The following is a 20864-nucleotide window of genomic DNA, read 5'->3' on the forward strand; positions in this document are numbered from 1 at the left end:
CTTGTTTACCTTCCCCAGATTTCTCCCGGTACCCATTTAGAGCTGGGACGACTCGGGCTAAGCTTACAGAGTCACACCACTGACCCCGTCCCAAAATAAACAATTGGGTATACTGGGATTCAAACCCTCACCCTCTCAGACAAAGGATCCTGAATCCAGCGCACCAATCCACTCAACCAGGACGGTGATCAAGGTAATTCATTAAAAGAAGTTCTGCTTTGTTGTCTTAAAAAAAAAAACAAAAAAAAACGTTACAAGTCAGTAAAACCACATTTCCTCCTGAAGTTCCAATTTTCAATTGAATTATTTTTTACCAGCAATTTTAGTGAAGATTTAGATGTGGAAATTGTGGATCAGATCAACGCAAGAAAGCTGACATATTCTTTTGGCAGAGATTTAACATAGACAAGATGTTTGTCCTCTTTATACTTGATCCAGTCTACTTAACCCGAAAGTTTCACACCCATTTTCGCAAATCAATAAAACCCACTTTATGAACATTTATTTTTCATTTAGCTTTTGGCCAACTATTCATGTCTAAGAAAGTTGCCAACAGATCAGTGACAAAACAAATTTGGGCGCCTTTATGGCGTCAGAAAACGATATAAAGTGTTTCCCCCACAGCTTAAGTCTCAACTGAAGTCCCCTTGTCTCTGTTAACATGCCCTTAAGTCCAAACCAAACTAAAGAAAAAAAATTCTATTTTCAGATACTTTTTTGGCATCAAAGACACACAACCAAAACATAGCATCACATTTATTTTCTGAAGAGAGACCCAACTGGCCAAGATACTTAAAAATAGGTATTTCTAGCTGATGAGAGATGATATTTCTGAGCATCCTTAATCTTTTAGTCTTTTGTTCAGGAATAATAAAAAATCTTCAAAATCAAGAAACAGGACTAAAGAAAATTGTAACGATTCCATGGTGATTGTGAAATTTTTTAAAACTCATGTCTGTGCCAAACAATGTATTTTTCTTGACCTTATAACTTAAGGATATGTTTCATTCTTTCAAGAAGAAATTGTCGGTTTTTATGTGCTATATCACCAAACTAAATGCAAGTGTATAAACCCACGGTCCCAAGGCTTCTTTAGCTTCTTCTTATTACGTAAGTCGGGAAGTTTCACTAGACATTGGTAATGATTTTCCTGTATTTACAGATAATGCATTTTTTACGTTTATCCAAAACCCTGAATATATCAGTTTATCAAATACAGAAACGATTATATAATTTTTCTATAGTAATCCAGAATCTTCTAATTTCATCTAGTTTTTTCTAGTTAATCTTCTAGTTTAATATAGAACTAGTAGTAATCTAGTTAAAATAGTAATCTAAAGCTTGTAGTTTTTGATATCAAAGTTGGTTTCGTCTTAGTATGAAGGCCAAAACCAAAAGCATTCATTGTACATACGAGTTTGCGTCAATAAAAATCGAAAGCTCAAAACATACTTTTGAGTTTTCAGGTTAATAGAAAGCTTAAAATATTGTGCTCAGGGAAAAGGTTATAATTGACAAAACCTTGTGTCTAAAAAACATTGATTCTTCTAGGTCTACGTTCTCCTACATAACTAGGTTTCAGTGATGGAGAGAAGGTCTAGTGTATTTTAGTTGAGGATCTTTAACAACATGAAAGAGAATTACCGATGGCTAACCCAAAGATTCTACGTAGTATGGCAGCTTTATCAGCGTCTTAGAAGACACTTAAGCATCAAATAGTATCAAAGGATGAAGGAGTGATTTAAGTAAATGCCAAAATTGAGAATTGAACGCCTTCAATTTTCCCGATCCTTAGCATCAGCAAATTGAAAAATGTGTTGGTAAGATGTGTATTTTCTTCATAAGAAAAAAAATATTTTAAATAAGTATTTTAGCAGGGAGAGACGCAATGGTTGGTAGAACGCGATTTTTTAAAATTTAAATCAAAAGTATCACTTTGTATTTTACTATATTCTTCGAAACGTACTTGACTTTAGAAATCCCTGGGTTTTTATTTAGAAATAAGACAGAGGGAAGAGTAAAAAAATACAGTGAGGTGAGAGGAAGTGAAAGGCGAGTGGTGTTCGTAAATACTTAAACTTCTCCAAAAAGAAAACTAATTTTCATCTTGTTTTTCTTTATGACGGAAAATTAAAGAGACTGCTAATGAAAGAGTCGAGTCAACCCGCTGACTATGAAGGATTTGCAAGAATAAAAAAAACAAAAAAAAAAACTTAAGGATTCCAAATATGCAAACATATTATGGGTATACACAGTGTCGTATAAACAAAGAAAATAAGAGCAATTACTTTCCCATAGTTCCATAACAAGAAAAAAACGCTCTTTAGGCTTTACATCTGCGAAGTATTCTCGTAAGCCAGTCACATTATTCAATTATCAATTTGGTGGAAATGATGAAAGACTTGAGAGCCACGGCTAATTAGAGTAAAGTCAAGACAGATAAGTTCTGTGATCCATTTGAAGGCAATTAGAGACCACCATGTCCAGGGGGCTTGCAGAAAAGTGGGCGACTGAGATTGTTTAGGTTTACCTACTGGAATTGCAATGGGGGTGATCGAGACTTTTGGTTTGACTCACGAAGAACAATGCCCATTAGACTTGTGGGCAAACTGAGATATTTTCAAACACTTTGAGTTTGCCTATTGGGAAAGCTCACCAAGAGTCACAGCAGGGCGACCAGATTCGTAGGTTAACTTTGGGGAAGTTATGGGAGACAATTGGTCACAGATTTAAAAAATCTGATTCACTTCCTTAAAAGACATTCTAAGATATCAGTCAAACAAAAGAAAAAAAAAGAAGGGTAAGATTCACAAGAACTTTACAGGTAGTCATTGCTTCTCTGTGGTGCAACAGTATAAAGACCAAAATGAATTATCTACACTTACTTTTCCCGGGCTTTCTAATTTCCCTAAATATTCGGGATCGAATGTCTTTGTTATGAAGGACTGCTTCCCCGTCCATTGTATCTGGTTTGGACTGATTTGTTAAGCCATTTGCTAATGGCAACTTTTCCTTTGCCAAAGGTAACAAAGTTTCTTTATGTTCTAGCATTCCATTTGATGGAAGTAACGGCTCTTGTCGCTTAACCTCACAGGGCGGTATATCTTGTGGCGGCACAAAGTCTGAAAAACGGTTCAAATAAATCTAATGGCTGGCTGGATTCCCTAAGTGAGAAACCAACCCATTAAAAGTCGTTTCAAAAGCTTATTGACTGATAAAAATTTAAAAGTCGGTACCGCTGATTTCGGCAGTAGAGTTTGGTCACATTTAAGCTTGAAAATATTAATACATTTAAAGTACTGGTGAAAACAGTTTATGTATATACAGCACCGGGACCCCGAAGACCGCCCAGGCCCTGGCACTCAGTAGGCTTGTACATATGTGATTACCAAATTACGCATTAGCACAATTGAACTAGAGAATGTGTTTTTCCTCAATTTTTCAGGCACGAGTTGGCAAATCTGCAATTTCTATTGAATTAAGAAATTTCTGGCGTGACTTCAATTTCTCCTTCCTGTCTACCCTTCACAAAATCATTCATTTTATAAGATTTGAACCGATTGGAATACCAGAAATTACTAAAAACAAGTTGAAATTAGTAATTACTGTCCAAATAAGAGTAAATTTGAGTTAACAATAATTATCATTAGTTTTGAATTGTCTCTATTAGATGCGCACTAATCTAATTATTTTTCTGCTGGAATGGCCATGACAGTCATTCCCAGACATCAAATTCCCAAGTTGCTAATAAAACTTTCAACGTTGGAGGTATGATAGGATATTTATTAAAAGAAAATAACTGTTACAAGCCCTGTTGAGCCAACCTCCTATTCCAGAACAGAAATCAAAATAAATTGAGCACAACAAACAAGAGCTAAGGGCTCATATGGTACTTTTGACGAGGCCGGAAGAGCCAAGAGCTCATATGGTATGAGCTCTAGCAAAATTGTAAAAATCATTAGATTAATTTAAAAGGAAAATTAGAGGCTTATTGCCGGTCAGGATTTAAAATAAGAGCTCCGAGTCACGATGTCCTTCTAGATATCAAAATTCATTAAGATCCGATCCCCTACTCGTAAGTTATAAATACCTATTTTTTTCTAATGTTTCCTCTCCCTTTAGCCCCCCAGAGGGTCGAATCTGAGAAAACGACTTTATCAAGTCAATTTGTACAGATTCTTGACACGCCTACTAATTTTCATCGTCCTAGCACGTCCAGAAGCACCAAACTCGCCAAAGCACTGAACCCCACCCCCTAACTCCCCCAAAGAGAGCGAATCCAGTACGGTTACGTCAATCACGTACCTACGACATTTGCTTATTCTACCCACCAAGCTTCATCCCGATTCCTCCACTCTAAGCGTTTTCCCAGATTTCAAACTTCCCCGTCCAACTCTCTTCAATGTCAGCAGATCTGGTCGGCATTTAAATAAGAGCTCTGAGACATGAGTTCCTTCTAGATATCAAATTTCACTAATACCTGGTCACCCGTTCAAGTTAAAAATACCTCAATTTTTTTAATTTTTCCAAATTAACAACCCCCACTTCCTCCAAAGAGAACGGACCCGTTCCAATTATGTCAATCACATATCTAGAACTTGTGCTTATTCTTCCCATCAAGTTACATACCAATCTCCCCAGTTTAAGCGTTTTCCAATATTTCTGTTTCCCCCCTCCAACCTCCTATGTCCCCGGATCCGATTCGAGTAGAAAATGTGGCATCTGAGACATAAGATCCTTCTATATATCAAGTTTCATTAAGATCCGATCACCTATTCGTAAGATAAAGATACCCCAATTTTCACGTTTTCCAAGAATTCCGGTTCCCCCCTTCAACTCCCCCCAATGTCATAGGATCTGGTTGGAATTGAAAATAAGAGCTCTAAAGCACAAGACACTTCTAAATATCAAATTTCATTAAGATCTGATCACCCGTTCGTAAGTTACAAATACCTCATTTTTTCTAATTTTTCCGAATTATTCCCCCCCCCCCAATCCACCAAAGAGAGCGGATCCGGTCCGGTTATGTCAGTCACGTATCTTTGACTTGTTTTTATTCTTCCCGCCCAGTTTCATCCTTATCTCTCCGCTTGAAGTATTTTCCAAAATTTCTGCCCCCCCCCCCCCACAATGACACTGGATCCGGTCAGGATAAATAAGAGATCTGAGTTACAAGGTCCTTCTAAATAAGAAGTTTCATTAAGATCCGATCACCCCTTCGTAAGTTAAAAATACGTCATTTTTTAATTTTTCAGAATTAACCCCCCCCCCCCCCGACTCTCCCAAAATAGAGCGGACCCGTTCCAATTATGTCAATCACGTATCTAGGACTTTTGCTTATTTTTCCCACCAAGTTTCATCCAGATCCCTCCACTCTAATCGTTTTCCAAAATTTTAGGCCTCCCCCCAATATCACCTGATCCGGTCGGGATTTAAAATAAGAGCTCTGAGACACGACATCAAATTTAATTGAGATCCGATCACCCGTTGATAAGTTAAAAATACCTCATTTTTTCTAATTTTTCAGAAGTAACCCTCCCCAGATTACCCCAAAGAGAGCAAATCCGTTCCGGTTATGTCAATCACGTATCTAAGACTTGTGCTTAATTTTCCAACCAAGTTTCAGCCCGATCCCTCCACTCTAAGCGTTTTCCAAGATTTTAGGTCCCCCCAACTCCCCCCATGTTACCAGATCCGGTCTAGATTTCAAACAAGAGCTCTGAGACACGATATCCTTCCAAACATCAAATTTCAGTAAGATCTGATCACCCGTTCGTAAGTTAAAATCCCTCACTTTTTCTAATTTTCCCAATTTAACCATTTCCCCACTCCCCCGCAGATGGTCGAATCGGGGAAACAACAATTTCTAATTTATCTTGTCTGGTTCCTGATGCGCCTGCCACACTTCACCGTCCTAGCTTACCTGGAAGTGCCTAAAGTAGCAAAACCGGGACAGACAGACAGACCGACAGAATTTGCGATCACTATATGTCACTTGGTAGATATCAAGTGCCATAAAAAACGATTTAACGTCAAAACGCAAAAACATTTAAGACAAAGATTTAAATAAGATTATGAAAGATCACATTAGCAAAAGATAAAAACGCATGAATGATAAGAACGAAAAAAAAAAATCAAATCAAACCGTAAAGATTATAAAAAACATAAAGTACCAAAACAGGACGAATAAGAGAGATAGTATAGATGAAAAAGGAGGAGGGGAGCTATCAGGAGAGTATATTAGTTTTTTCATAAAATATACAAGCAAGTTTTTTTCACATCTTGAAGTGAAGCAGCCGATGGGGGATAAGATAGGGATAGGGCTGATAAAAATTAGGTGAAGGGGAAATGTGGATAGGGAGGCTCCCTCCTTTTAGAATGAGAAGGTGTAAAGCAAAATTTATTCAGAAGCTGGTCGAGGAAAATAGAAGGGTAGCTTTGTGGATGACAATTCTGAAATGGATATCTTATGTCAAATCATAGACTGCATAATAGTGCTGCCAAAGTTAAGAGCGATAAGACTTTTTGCGGCAAGGGCTTTATGTTATGGAAGTTGCTCATTGTTAACATATATGTAGGCTTTGTTATTGGGAAAAGTGAACTTGTTTGAAAACTTTCCAGGAATGTTGAAATAAATCAAAACACACTATGTGCAGGCAGGTTATCAAAAGGCCATATAAACAATATCTCAGGAGCGGCATGGGGTCTCGAGTTGAAAATTTTATGGCATGTTGAGGGGGATATTGACTAACCAAATGACACTATCCACATACTACTATTGATGTAATTACTACTTTCACAGCTACAATTACAATTGCTACGACACTACTACGATAATTACTGCTACGAATGCTACTCCTAAGACTAATACGCTTTTTACTACAACGACTATTATTACTAAGACTACTACTACTACTACCATTACCACAACTAATAATGGTATTACTAGGACTACTACAAGTACTGCTACTACTGCTACTATAATTTCTAATACCACGATAATGTTTCGAGTAATGTTGAGGGGGATATTGAAGTAACAAAAGACACTACGCACATACTACTACTGATGCAATTCCAACTATTACGACTACAATTACAACTGCTACGAATGCTTTTCCTAAGACTAATACGCTTTTTGCTGCAACGACAATATTTACTAAGACTATTACTAGTACCAATACCACAACTAATAGTGCTATTACTAGCACTACTACAACTACTGCTACTACAACTTCTAATACCACGGTAATGTTTCGACGCATCATTTATTTTCTCCGTGCCACTTAGTAAGGAAAGAATTGTCATTGAAGCGTCGGAAACGGCTTTATTTGAGAGAAAACTCGGAGATCTGGCGCCCACTTTAAGAGTCAAAAGTGATTGGAGGGAAACCAGCACCCTTCAAACGCACCTCATAGCTGTCCTTCTCCCAAAGACATTTGATCAAAAGACTGAAATACCCACTTTGTCCAAAGTAGTTTTAAGGTTCAATAGTGATGCCCCCGTGATGATGTGATCCATCCCCCACAGCCCCGGAACGAGAGATCTAAATTATATAGGTTTTCCACTATTTGAATATGGGCTTTGTTAATGGGAAAGAGTGATTTGCTTGATGCTTTGTCTCCAAAAATGCTAAGGGTATTAACTTAACACTATCAGGGTGTGTTGAGGAGGACTAACCACAAGATGTTATGTGCGTACTATAATTACTACTGCTAAGACTGCGACTACTTACTACGGCTACAACTATAATAACTACGACTACTTCTCCTGCAGCTGCCGTTACTACTACTAATTACTACAATATCTACCACTACTGCTACTACTATGACTAATGCTGCTATTACTCCTAGGACTATAACTACTACTCCTACTACACTTAAATATGCTCCTACTATAACTACTGATACTATTACTACTACCACTACGATAACTACTATGACTGCTCAAACTGCTAAAACAACAACTACTACTAACGTATGTCTACTACTGCTACAACTATTGAAATAAAAAAAAAGAAAAAAAAAAATGCGAATCTTGGTGTTCAAAATAGCAAAGCTGCGATATTTCAGAAACAGAATTAGGTACAGCTGAAACTATCATAATTAGGTACAAGGTATAACGTAAAATGTTGTTGAGGAAGTTCGTAGTTTTTCATTAAAAATTTATAGCAGGCTTCAGACTTTTTAATCATCAACAAATTTCCATCCGTCCAAAAATCACTGAGCGGGTTTAACAGAAGAAAAAGAATAGAAAGCAAGGAACGTGATTGGGTTATTGGTGGTAAGTTCAGGTCTGTCGGGTAGGTTAAAATTAATCTGGTAAAGCCATTTACTAAACAAATTTTTGTCTCAGAATGTTTTCAAATCTATGAAATATTTCAGATAATTCACCGTTTTTGTACTTTTTTGTGTTAGTCTTAAAAGTAGTGAAAACTTTAACTGATTAGTCAATCATGAAAACTAACATCAGAACCAATAATTAAACTCTAACCTTAATTAAAAAAAAAAAAAAAAGAAGATGACTATTGTAACTAAACATTATTTTGGCATAAAACGTAAATGATGGAGGTAGCTTTTACAGAAGTTTAATAAACATGAAAAGGACCAGACCAATCTTACAAACAAACCAAGGATGTAGAAAATCAACATTCGAGCAATAACACCACATTAATCAATTTGAGTCATATACGAGACCCAGAGGAATATAAAAGATTCCTTCAACATCGACATGAGACACCCTCCTCCTTATATTTTTTTTAAACCTTCTAATAGGTAAGGTAATAGCATAGGTAAGTAGGTAAATTTTGACAAAACCTGAAAAATTTCATTCGGAAATTTCAAAACGTCAAAAAAAATTTTGAATGCACATTTAATTACAATTGAAGAGACCAAGGAAAAGTTTAAGCTACTACAATACAATAAATATAACTACAAAAATAATGTAATAAATATTTTGCATACTAAACATAAACGAAATTTTTGGGTTAAGACCTAGAATATAGCTTTGTAACAGTATTTCTTTTAGTATTCAAAGTAGAAGTAAACAAAACTTTTTTGCATCAGATAAACTATTTACAATTTTTTTGTCATTTTTTGTTGCTTGATTTTGGAAATCTGTCTTCCGTAAACATAAAAAAAGAGCTTCTTTATGATACTAGCCTTCATAATAACCTTGAACTTGAAATTTCTGGAAAAATTTAATAAAGCCAAAAAAGAGAATAAAACCTACCTTTGTAGCCATTAGTTATTGCAGCATTGAAACCATTCCGAAAATTTTCTATTTCTGGATCGTTAACATCTTCCTCAAATATGCTCAGCTCATTTTCTTCATCGTCTAAATGAATGTAAGCAGGGGAAGTAGGTGGCGTAAACGGAGCTGGACTCGGGAGTCCTTGGAAAAAAAGGAGCTTCTAAGCCACAGGTACATATAAATCAATCACAGTGTCGACTTATTTCTTGTATTATGTGGGTAATGGGTTTGCTGTTTAAAATCATAACGAAGCGGATTATGTTTTAAGGATTTGATACAATGCGTAACAGATCTTTTATACCTACTGGTGAAGTCTGAGAAGTTACCAGATGCCTACTTTTCGATCTGTACTAATTGAACACTTTCTATGGATCATCATTTTTAATAAGACTATTAATAATATGAAACTAAGATGGTTTCAACTTGAGCTTTGTCAGCAGCAATATAATTTGATTTTTGGCAATTAAGGAGTACATGAACCTTTTTTTCAAATTGAAGAAAAATCAGCCAAAATATACCATATTCTTATATTAATTTATTCCGCGATATACTGTACAATTTGAACCATTCTAGTTTAGGAAAAGCATCACAGAGCAATATATAGCAAGCTATAAACAAATTATTGTCAAAAGTTAAATTTTAACAATTGAAAAATCCAAGTTACCTCTGTTGGTCTTGTTACCCCAGTGAGGTATACTGAGGTATCAGTTAGGTCACTCTAAACTTGTTGAAAATTCTACTATTAATAGTAATCCCCTTGAATACATCTAGAATGAACTCTGGAGTGAATAGAGCCAAGTTTTCTATTCAGTGGTTCAAGCAAGTGCTATGCAGTAGCCTCGAAACTTTCCAGCGAGATGGAAAGTATGGAAAGATGGATATAAAACTTGGCTTTATTCACTCCAGAGTTCAATTCTAGATGTATTCAAGTGGATTACTATTAATAGTATAATTTTTAGTAAGTATAGAACGACCTAGCAGAATCGTTCGGCTTGTTTAAATCCCACAAATTGATAACATGAATTCTAATAGTACAATTTGAGCCTAAAACCAATTCACAGCAAAATAAGAAAAAAGAGACCACAATTTTATAAGAATTTGAGGTTTGGACAATTTAATCGAAAGTTGAGCTTCTACACGAAATTCTAGTTCATCTAGCATATTTTTAAATTATAATTTAATGCAACACCTTGGAAACTATCCAGTTTTGATTACAACATTTAATCATAAATTTTGGAGACATATATTTCTTCTTTATTTTTACTTTCCATACTAATCTGTTTAGGTTTTAATGTTTAATAACTGCACGATGATTTTATTTTCATATTTTCTTCACCCAATATACATTCAAACGCTATCACAGGCTATTAATTTCCTAAAATCAACGATTAAAAATATAAATAATATTCCTTTTATATTACAGTATTAAAAAGCAGTAACGAGTTTAGGCCAACAGGATGCTGTCCTAGTATAAAAACTTAAAAAAAAAATGATAAAATACAATAGGTAATCAAGAACAATGCAACAAAACCAAGATTAATCCACGTTGCATTAAGACATTGTCTTACCTTTTTCAAAGTATTGAGGAAAATCAATATAAGGCAAGATTAGGTCCCCTTCTTCATGCGTTGTTTCAATGGCTCTTCTTTTGTAGACAAAATCCTTGGATAAAGGGCCAGGTTTTCGAGCCTGTCTTCCAGGTCTAGAAGATATTGAATCTGTCGGAATCTGTGGTCGCTTAACGCCTCTACCTTGTGCACCCGTACTTGTACTCCCAAGATTGTCAATGTCAGCTTCGTCTATCATCATTCTCTAGAGATAGATATAAACATACACATGAAAAAGTTCTAAATATTTAAAATTTATTAATGAGATGAAAAAGGATTCATTCCAGAATAAAAACTATTAAATGGATATGCCTTTTTTTCAGTATGAAAGGAAGGTTTAAAAAAAGGATAAACAATAAGGCCCCAACTCACTTTTCCTTCAACAAAACGTCTGTGCGCTGAATTGACTATAAAACAACATAACTTGATTCAAAGATAATATTTGCAGTTACAGTTTGCAGTTGGATTGGGTGATTAGACACAACTTTATTTGAAAAAGTAGCGTTGTTGCTGTCAAGAGGGACGTCACACGTATTACTGATACTATAACGTTGGGTTAGGGAATATCCAAAATCACTATGGATAAAATCAACAATTAAAAGTTTTGACATGAATAGACAAGAGTTTTCAGCGATTGCAATTTCAGATTACGTAGAGCAGATTTCATATTGAGGAAGAGGATTTTGCAAAGTATAAGTACATGGGTGATGGAAGAGGACTTGCTTGTTTTTTTGTCTTTTTGTCAGTTTATTTCTATTTTGGAACCATGACCCATGCGACTATAATATTAAATAGATCATATCATTTTACTTTCACATATAAGAGCAACTGTCAAATATGATATTCTAATAGCGACATAGAGGGATCTCTCACAGATTTAACAAAAATTTCTTTTCAAATGTTTTCATTCTCATATTTTTTTTTCATATATGAATGATTTTCATTTGAAAGTAAAACAAAAATCTAGAGTTATACAATGAGAGCTTAAATTTAAATGACGGTATTGAACTAAAGAAAATAATAGACCCCGGACAATTTGGCTACACATCTGGAATCCTTAATCAACGGAGAAAATAATAGAAATAATACATATCAAAAATGAATATTAGGGAAGAATTTCCGCAAATTTCTACCGGAAAGCACTTTTAGAGTAAAAATCCTTAAGCTCTTTAACCCATAGGATGGTCAAGCGAGACGTTGTGATCTTTTTTTCACAAAAAATCAAATACAAATTTTCTAAATTGAGACAAGGGATTCAAAAAAGACAAATTAACTCCTGGCTCGATAAAAACTGACAGAAACCAAAATTAAAAACGTCAGTTCTTCAAATTTAAATACAGAGTAATGGGAACATAAAGCAGATATGAATTAAACACAGGCTGAACAAATAACATAGTGTTGTTTAATTTTTTAAATGTTCTGTTAATGTCAATTCGATTTTCCATCATAACCCGAAACTTATAAAATGATTATGTCCCGAAAAGGCATTTTTGCTAAATACAGTCTTAAAATAAACTTTTTCTGCTTAAATTTAGCTAAACCCTATCAAACATTAAAAACACACTTTGTATAAGTTACTGAGGCACAACAGGATTCAGTAACACGAGCATTGGACAAGTATCTAACTCCTCTCCCCTGTCTTAAGGATGAAACGGGATTTAGATGAAAACAAACATTTCTCCGCCAGGAATCCATATAAAATACAGATAATAGGTAAAAAAAAAGTTGCAAACCCCTCATCACCAATAATAATTATAATTTATCGGAAGACTGTCACTCGAAAACACATAACCAAAACCAACAAAACACTTTACACCTTAAAATGGTGACTAGCTGAAAAATGAAACATGCAAAAGGGAAATTATCAAATGGTAAATCCCGTCTGATACTATCAAACAAATTTTTAAATTAGCATTGTATGTGTAGCCTAAAACTTTACAGATTTTAATCCACTTAGTGCCTGGACTGTAAGGGTTAGTAATTTAGAAGTTTTTAAAAATCTTTTCGGCGAGAGCTAAATCCCAGTCGAATTCCATGCAACTCTTTGCACTTTTCCACAGAAGATAGGTGGGACAAAATGAAAAGCTCATTTTGACTCATGCGTATCCATTCCTTTGGACACTTTGCAGCTGAGGGACTTGTCCGACCAATTTGAAAGTTGTAGGAGAAATTTTGTACAGATTCATCAAAAGAACTAATGAGAATCATAGGAATCTTCTTCATATGTCATTGACTCCAACAGATTACCTCACAAACTTTAAGCCTGAGTAAATAAACAAACTTTTGTTTTTCATCTCTGCGACAAGTTGGGGTCAAAGATGGTGCCGGAGGGACCAACAATCTTCTTTGTACCTCAAGTAAGAGATACAGAAAACTAAAGTCTCGTTAAGCTTTCAAGAACGATGCCACATCTCTACAAGTAAGTTGGCAGGCAGAGTAGGCACCAGCACATGTTGGTCCTTAAATAGTTAGTCCTACAATTATACAGATTTGAAACTGCTGCAAGGTTCAAGGGAAGTACGATCCTACATTTGATCTAGAAGGTTGGTGGGGCGAGGGGTATGTGCTTACTGTGGACCCACTGAATCTATTTACTGCTCAGATTACTTTTATATATAAACTAGCTGTTGGGGTGGCGCTTCGCGCCACCCCAACACCTAGTTGGTGGGGGCGCTTCGCGCCCCCCCAAGCCCCCCCGCGCGCGTAAGTCGTTACGCGCCATGTTAGTTACGCGCCATTGTAGTTGTGTCCCTATGTCCCACCTGTGAATATAGATAGATATATATATATATATATATGTTTTTAACTACGTAAAACTTGCGAATATACAACATTCTTTGCTGTCCCATTGTCTGTGCATATAAATAGATTGTCAGGTTTACCGACTCTTGAACATGCAACATATAATGGTCCATGGGAAAACAATCCGTATTCAGATCTATACCTCATGATTCTAATGATTGCCCTTGAGCTTTGTTGATGGTGATTGCTAATCGACGATTCCCTGTGTCGCCGTCGTCATTTATATATCCCCGTGTGCCCCCCGGTGTCCCGGTCGTCATTTATATTCCATGTGTTCCGGTCGTCATTTATGTCCCGGTGTCCCAGTCTGTGAATTCTCTTTGAGGGTCCCGGGCGTCATTGATATTCCTTGTGTCCCGGTGTTCCGGTCGTCATTCGTGTCCCGGTGTCCCAGTCTGTATATACATTCGTTTTTGAATTGGTCTTTTTTTTAGGTTTTAGTTTTCTGCCTTTTTTTTAGTTTTTTTTTAGTTATGCCTCATGATTCTAATGATTGCCCTTGAGCTTTGTTGATGGTAATTGCTAATCGAACATTCTCTGTGTCCCCATCGTCATTTATGTATCCCCCTGTGCCCCCCGGCGCCCCGTTGTAGTTGTGTCCCTGTGTCCCGGTCGTCATTTATATTCCCTTTGTCCCGGTCGTCATTTGTATTCCGGTGTCCCAGTCTGTATATACATTCGTTTTTGAAATGGTAAATGATGAAATAAATTTTTTTATTTTTCCCCTTTTTTTCTTTTTAGTTTTTTTGGTTTTTACATTTTTTTAGTTTTTTTTTCTTTTTTCTTTTTATTTTTTTTTTATTTTTATTTTTTTAGTTTTGTTTTTCTCCTTTATTTTTCTTTTTGTTTCCTTTTTTTAGTTTTTTTTATTTTTTAGTTTTTTTAGTTTTTTAGCTTTTTTAGTTTTTTTATTAGTTTTTAGTTTGTTTTTTTCTTTTTATTTTTTTTGTAGTTTTTACCTTTTTTTTTAGTTTTTTTTTTACTTATGTCCTGGTCGTCATTTATACTCCCTGTGTCCCGGTCGTCATTTGTGATGGTTTGTTGACGGTGTTTTGTTGATGGTGATTGCTAATTGAACATTCCTTGTGTCCCGGTCGCTTTCTCTTTGAGTGTCCCGGTCGTCATTTATATTCCCTATGTGCCGGTGTCCTGGTCGTCATTTGTGTCCCAATGTAATTTCTTCAGTCGAAAACATGACGTCAGTCAACACAGAAACATGACGTCACCTGATCCACAGACAGACAGACAGACAACTTATTTTTATATATATAGATTATTTCAGTTAAAACATAAGAACTTTTAGAATTTAGCGTAAATTCAACTTGGAATTGCTACTTTGCTTAACTGCCTACTTCAGCCAAAGATACGGCAACTGCTGAACAAGATCAGACAGTCTTCTCTAATATAAACCATAAAATTCGACTCATACACTGCAGACTTTAGACTTATGGATCAACAACATCATCTACTATTTCTTCAGCAAGAATTATCTACAGCATTCCAAAATATAACTGCAGATTCACCGATTTGTAGCAAATCCAAAACTTCTTACCAAAATCATGGCTCTTGCGTGTTGGAATGACCAAGCAAGAACTGCAAAACAATTTGTCTCGAAAAAAAGAAAACAATGGCGTAAAAAAATGACAAAACCAGTGCTGATCTTGCAACACGACAATCATTCCACGTTATACGTGAAGGGGACCACAGCTCCCGAACACCATACTCTTTACTTACTCGTGAAAAGGGTTTTCTTGAAAGCCAGAAATCGCAAGTGTTAATTTACCGCCTGCCTTTAAAAAAATTTGAACCAAAATTTTATTGGTTAAAGTTAACCCGGATAAATACGGTCCCCGTAGCACTATTGAAAAGAAACGGCCGAAATATGACATTCAAACTTGCAATACAAGGCTTTTTTTCTTTAGGAGTGTAGATGACTCCCAAGAGCTGATTTCAGCTTTCAAATCAACAGAATACCAAATGGCTAGTCGAAAAAAATAATTCAAGGTATTTATTTCGTTTTCAGCAAAGCAAAAATAATACCCTGGCCCCTATGGTGTTTGAAGAACGGTAAAATTCCCTGATATAAAATATTTGTAACAATTCCTGGTGAGTCTATTTTTCATATATGGTGATTTCAAATTTCTGTTATATTCGTGAAAATTTAATTCAAAATCGTGATTCCGTCTACAGTTGAAAGTTTCTGATACCCTTAGTAGTTCTTGAGACAATGCAGATATGGTCTTCTGAGCAGATGGAGTGTTTCAATTTATTCAACATCCCCCTCAACATTTAATGAAATTTTCAACTTAATAACTTTCAGTCATTCCTGCGATATTCCAGAAAAGCCCTGTTGACAGCCTGGATGCACTTAAACTCTTTTGATTTAGTTAAATAGAAGCAATATTGCTGGCAGCAGAAATAGAAGTAGCAGTAACAGCCACATTCACATCTGGAGTGGTTTTAGTTGCAGCCAGAGTCACAGTTGCAAGTAGTCGCAGAAGCACAGTCAAAGAGTCGCTACTACAGTTACTGTCACAGGCAGTCACAGTCGCAGTTGCAACTAGTCAACGTTGTAGTCATAAGTAATTACAGTCGCAAGTAATGACAGCCGGTGTCCAAATTAGTCTCGTCGTAAGCAGTCACAGTCACAAGTAGTCGTAGTCGCAAGCAGTCACAACTCACAAGTAGTCACAGTGGCAGTCGCAAGTAAACTTAGCTACTAGTGATAGTAGTTGAAGTCAAAGTATTAGTAGCCCAAAAAGTTTCAAGTTATTACCCATTACCGTTCCATAGAAACAGCAGATACGCCCTTTTTATAACCTGGATACATCTAGCGTCTTTGAATTTAGTTCAACATCCTCTGAAATTTCACCTTGATGCCCTTGGTCTTTTCGGTCACACCCAGGATAATTTTTTTTACCTCGTTCCTAATGATTATGCAAACAATAGGCAAATTACACAATGTACAACTGTTACCAAGCGGACAGTGGGGGGGGGGGGTGTCATGCCATCTCAAAAGGCATAGTTTTCTGGACCTTTTGATTATTCCGAAAAAACTAGCGACTATCTTAAAATTTTGATCAGTGTTGAGGGAAGGGGTATAGAAAAAGGGTCAGAATGGAGAGGGGCTGATTATCCTCTGATAACTTTTCAAACATCCACCCAGGATCAAACATTCCTACTAATACTAGATCCTATATGTAAACAATAAACAATGAGCCAATTGCATAATTTAAAACGTTTGCTCCAAGGGCTATGGGGGGAGAGGGCTGTCAAGTCATTTCTGTGGGCAAAGTTATTGGACCTCTTGACTATTCTGGAAAAATTGCCATCTCAAAATTTTGATCATCGTTAAAGTTGAGGGGGGATGAAAAGAGCACGATCAAGATGGAGGGCTGGTTTTCCTACGATCACTTTTCAATAGTCCCCTCCAGATGACCTGACATTTTCGGTTTAATACCCATAGCCTTTCCATAGATATTTCAGTTATGTCCTTTTCATAACCTGAAGGTACAGACTGTCTTTGGATTTAGCTCAACAACCCTCTCAATATTAACTGAAGTTTCACCTCAATACCCTTAGCGTTTTCGGACACACACAAGATTAGTCATTCACCCACTCACGAATAATACATCCTATATAGAAACACTATTCAAATAATAAAATTTACTACCCTTGCCCCGGAGGTTGTAGGAGGTCTTGTCATTCCCTGAAGCACAATTATTACATCTTCTGACCATTTTGAACAAAATGGCTACCCTAAATTTTGATGAGTATTTAGGGAGAGGGTATCTAAAAAGCCAATGAAAAGAGGGACTCGTTACCTTCCAATACCTTTTAAACAGCCCCATCTACACGCACCTAAGGTTTCAACCTAATTCCAATGGCCATTCTTGAGATATTGGTCATACACCCTTTTGACAAGCAGCATGCACATAGTTAATTTGAATTTGCTCAATACCCCACTCAACGTCTCCTTAAATTTTCACTTTGACACTAAATCTTTCAGAGACCCAGGATCGAAAATGACCCCTCCCCCTCTTCGTTCCAAATAAAAACCCTATATGTAAACGATGGTCAACACACACAACTTACAGCTCTTGCTCCAGAGGCTGTTGAAGGTCATAGCACTGGAGGTTATTTGGCCTTTAGACTATTTTGAACAAAATAGCTATCTAAAAATTTGATCAGATGTCCTTGAAGGGAGGTTAGTTAAAACAGGAGTGGTAGGGGGGTTGGTTGTCCTCCAATCATTTTTGATTCTTAAACATGGCACTAGAAATTTCAATTTCCAATCGATTGAGCGCCCTCCGAGGTTTCTAAAGCTACCCCTTCCACGTAAAATAACTTTAGGAAAAAATTTGAAAGGCTTATGGCTCTTTACTACAGGCAACACTAAAGCGTTGGCCTTGATAAAGTTGACTATCGGCTAGATTCTACCAGTCAACAGCTAATCTGAAAAATATGAAATTTACATAGTTTTCAGGAAAACTGAAAACTACACGACTAATACACGTACAGTTTGGTAAGTATGTGTTGTTTTTCTCATGGCAAGGGGAACAAGTTGGAACATTCAGAAAGCCTTTTTCGGGGAGGGAGCTCACTCATGGCTCAATGAGAGAGTTGGCTTGAAATTTTAGGAACAGAAATTTTATTATGGTTTTCAAATAGAAAAATACGCTACATTTTTTCCCCCAATGATCTAAAAAAAACAGTTTGCCTATTATTTAATCATCAGCTATATTTCCAGCAATTTTCAGAGAGTAAAAGTGAATGGCTCCATTTCTTGCAATCCAATCAGCTCAAACCAAAGCTTAGAGTCGCCATAGCTGAATTTAAGGACAAATTTTTTTCGCGTGGCTCATAATTTTCAGGTCGAAATTCCCAGTTTATAGTCAAAATGTCACTAATAGTTTGAAATAATAAATTTAATCTGAAAATATGAACTTTTCTGTACATGTCATATGAAGATCTGTCAAACAGCTTTAAGATAGTCGACAGTCTCTGAACAGACTGCTTTCGTATATATAAAACGTTTCAAGTTTCCACATTAAAAAAATCTCCCATAAAAAAAAGTTACCTTGTCAATCTTAAAAGGATTTCCAAACATATGCTGCCGCATGGGAGTTGAGTCAATTTCTCGCAAAGGAGATGGTGCCCTCTTCAAGTACTCTTGATAATTTCCCATTTGACTAACCGGCATACTATGTGTCAAATCTAAAAAGAAATGGTAATATATAATGTAATGTAATACAATGTAATGGTAATATAGGAGCAAGGATAGCTATCTTAGTCTCAGACAGCATTATGTTGTAACTTATTTTTAGTTGTTATATATATTGACAAAACTAATTTGGGAAAAATGTACCAGTAACCAAAAAAATTAAAACATGAGAATTTATACCACTGAATTTTACACTCCAGGCATTAAATTTATCTGTCCGAGGATTTCTTATTTATTAAGGATTAACTATAAGCAGAAATGGTTGAGCAAGTTCATCTTTAGGGGACAAAGGTTACACAAATGTGATAGTTTGTCTATCGTATATTGGTTCCAGATTCATTTTACACTGAGAAAATTCTTCTTTATACAAGTAAGGGCACCTCTATAGTGCAATACAATAATGACTGCGGTTATTAGCAAAGCGTTTCTGTAACAATAGCTCTGAAAAAAGCCGGATTAAATTATTTTTACCCTTAAATTTATTGGAATCAAATAAAAGGTGTTTTGTTTTTAGGTAAAATGACACAGTCTTAGATTACATATGTTAAATATTTTAAAATAACAATAAGATTGGGTGTCATGTTTATGCTCGGGTTTTATGGTTCTATGTTTAGCGTTTAATGTTTTGTTTTAGCGTTTAATTTGTTTTACGAGCGGTTAATCAACCGCTCGTAAGCGTGCAATCCTCTTTTAAAACGTGGGCTTTAGAAGCCACGTCACTTTGAGAAACACACAAATAAAATTTTGGCACAGGCCACGTTAACACTTAAGATATCTTGGGAGAGTACTAGAACGTTTTACAGAGTGTTCTTGCTTAAATCACCGGAACTAGTATGTATATCACATCTCTATTCTGCTATTATTGCTTAAAATATCTGTGAAAAGAAACACAATCAGATTTAAATAAGGCTAAAATACCAGAAAAAAAAACAAATAAATAAAAAGGTCAATACAATAAAAATAGAAGTTAATACAGATACTACAACTAAAACATCTATAAAAGGAAACATAAAGAGGAAATAAAAAGGTCAATAAAATAATTACGAGCTTATATATGTGGTGCCTTTTAAAGCAAAAACCGTGATTTAACGCCAAGAAATAGATTATAAAACTGAGACATTCTTTACAGACCGTATCATTACTATTTTTCCAAAAGAAAAACTATTTTTTGGATGTTCAATCTTAAGTGTTAATTGGTCATCAAATACAGCGATTAAAGGGTGCTACAATTAACGCGGTGCTCCTCTAATGCTCAGCGAACCCGAACAAAGGTTTTTACAACACTTCACGGTATCCAAGCAACGCCTATCTAGTTTATGTTATGTTAGAATTTTTTTATTTATTTAAACTTATTTTTCCTTTGCGTCAAGTTCGACTTCTAATGCAAGTTGATGTCAGAAAGAGGAGGATTAGATGAGTAATTATTCCGAGGTAAAGGGAATAAAGGACCCTGGCGAATGAAAGGGGGGTCAGGCAAACAGACTTTCCCAAGTCAGTTTGGGGGGGGGGCTAAAACTGACTAGAACACGCAACACAATAGCAGAGTTATAGGAATAACATATAGAATAAAATGACAAAGCTAAGAAACCTGAGATAAGATTCAACAAACTAATGTTCAATATAATTTTTTTTTTCATTATGATTTTAGCCGTGACAAGTAGCGTCAATTAAGCATTGGACTTTTCCTTTTTTTCTACGCGGGAAATCGATAAATATAACATAATCGGTAAATATAAAATAATATAGAGCAATAATAAACAAATAAATGAAATCTGTTTACCCTCATCAACAAGTTGCATCAGGGACAGGGAAGACTTTAAAAAGTTCCTTCGCATTCTAGCAAGGTTATCTAAGATGTTTTCTCTTGATATGTCAAATGGATTTCTGTATATCTGTGGTACTCGAGTCTCTCTTCCTGATCTTAGTGGCACTACAAAGTTGGAAAAGTCTGCAATCTGCTCATGAAGATAGAGAAACTTCTC

The 20864-nt window shown here is 35.8% G+C and overlaps 1 protein-coding gene across 1 annotated transcript in view; it reads right to left on the minus strand.

Annotated features, from left to right (window-relative positions):
- LOC136032981 (integrator complex subunit 6-like) overlaps positions 1 to 20864 on the minus strand; it is a 59708-nt gene that overhangs the window by 677 nt on the left and 38167 nt on the right. The window contains exons 9-13 of the mRNA XM_065713496.1: positions 20663 to 20863; positions 18739 to 18875; positions 10818 to 11061; positions 9229 to 9390; positions 2886 to 3122 (exon numbers count right to left, since the gene is read on the minus strand). Coding sequence (XP_065569568.1) covers positions 2886 to 3122; positions 9229 to 9390; positions 10818 to 11061; positions 18739 to 18875; positions 20663 to 20863 — 981 coding nt within the window. The remainder of the gene's footprint in view (positions 1 to 2885; positions 3123 to 9228; positions 9391 to 10817; positions 11062 to 18738; positions 18876 to 20662; position 20864) is intronic.

This window comes from Artemia franciscana, chromosome 1 (assembly GCF_032884065.1).
Source record: "Artemia franciscana chromosome 1, ASM3288406v1, whole genome shotgun sequence".
Lineage (NCBI taxonomy): Eukaryota > Metazoa > Arthropoda > Branchiopoda > Anostraca > Artemiidae > Artemia > Artemia franciscana.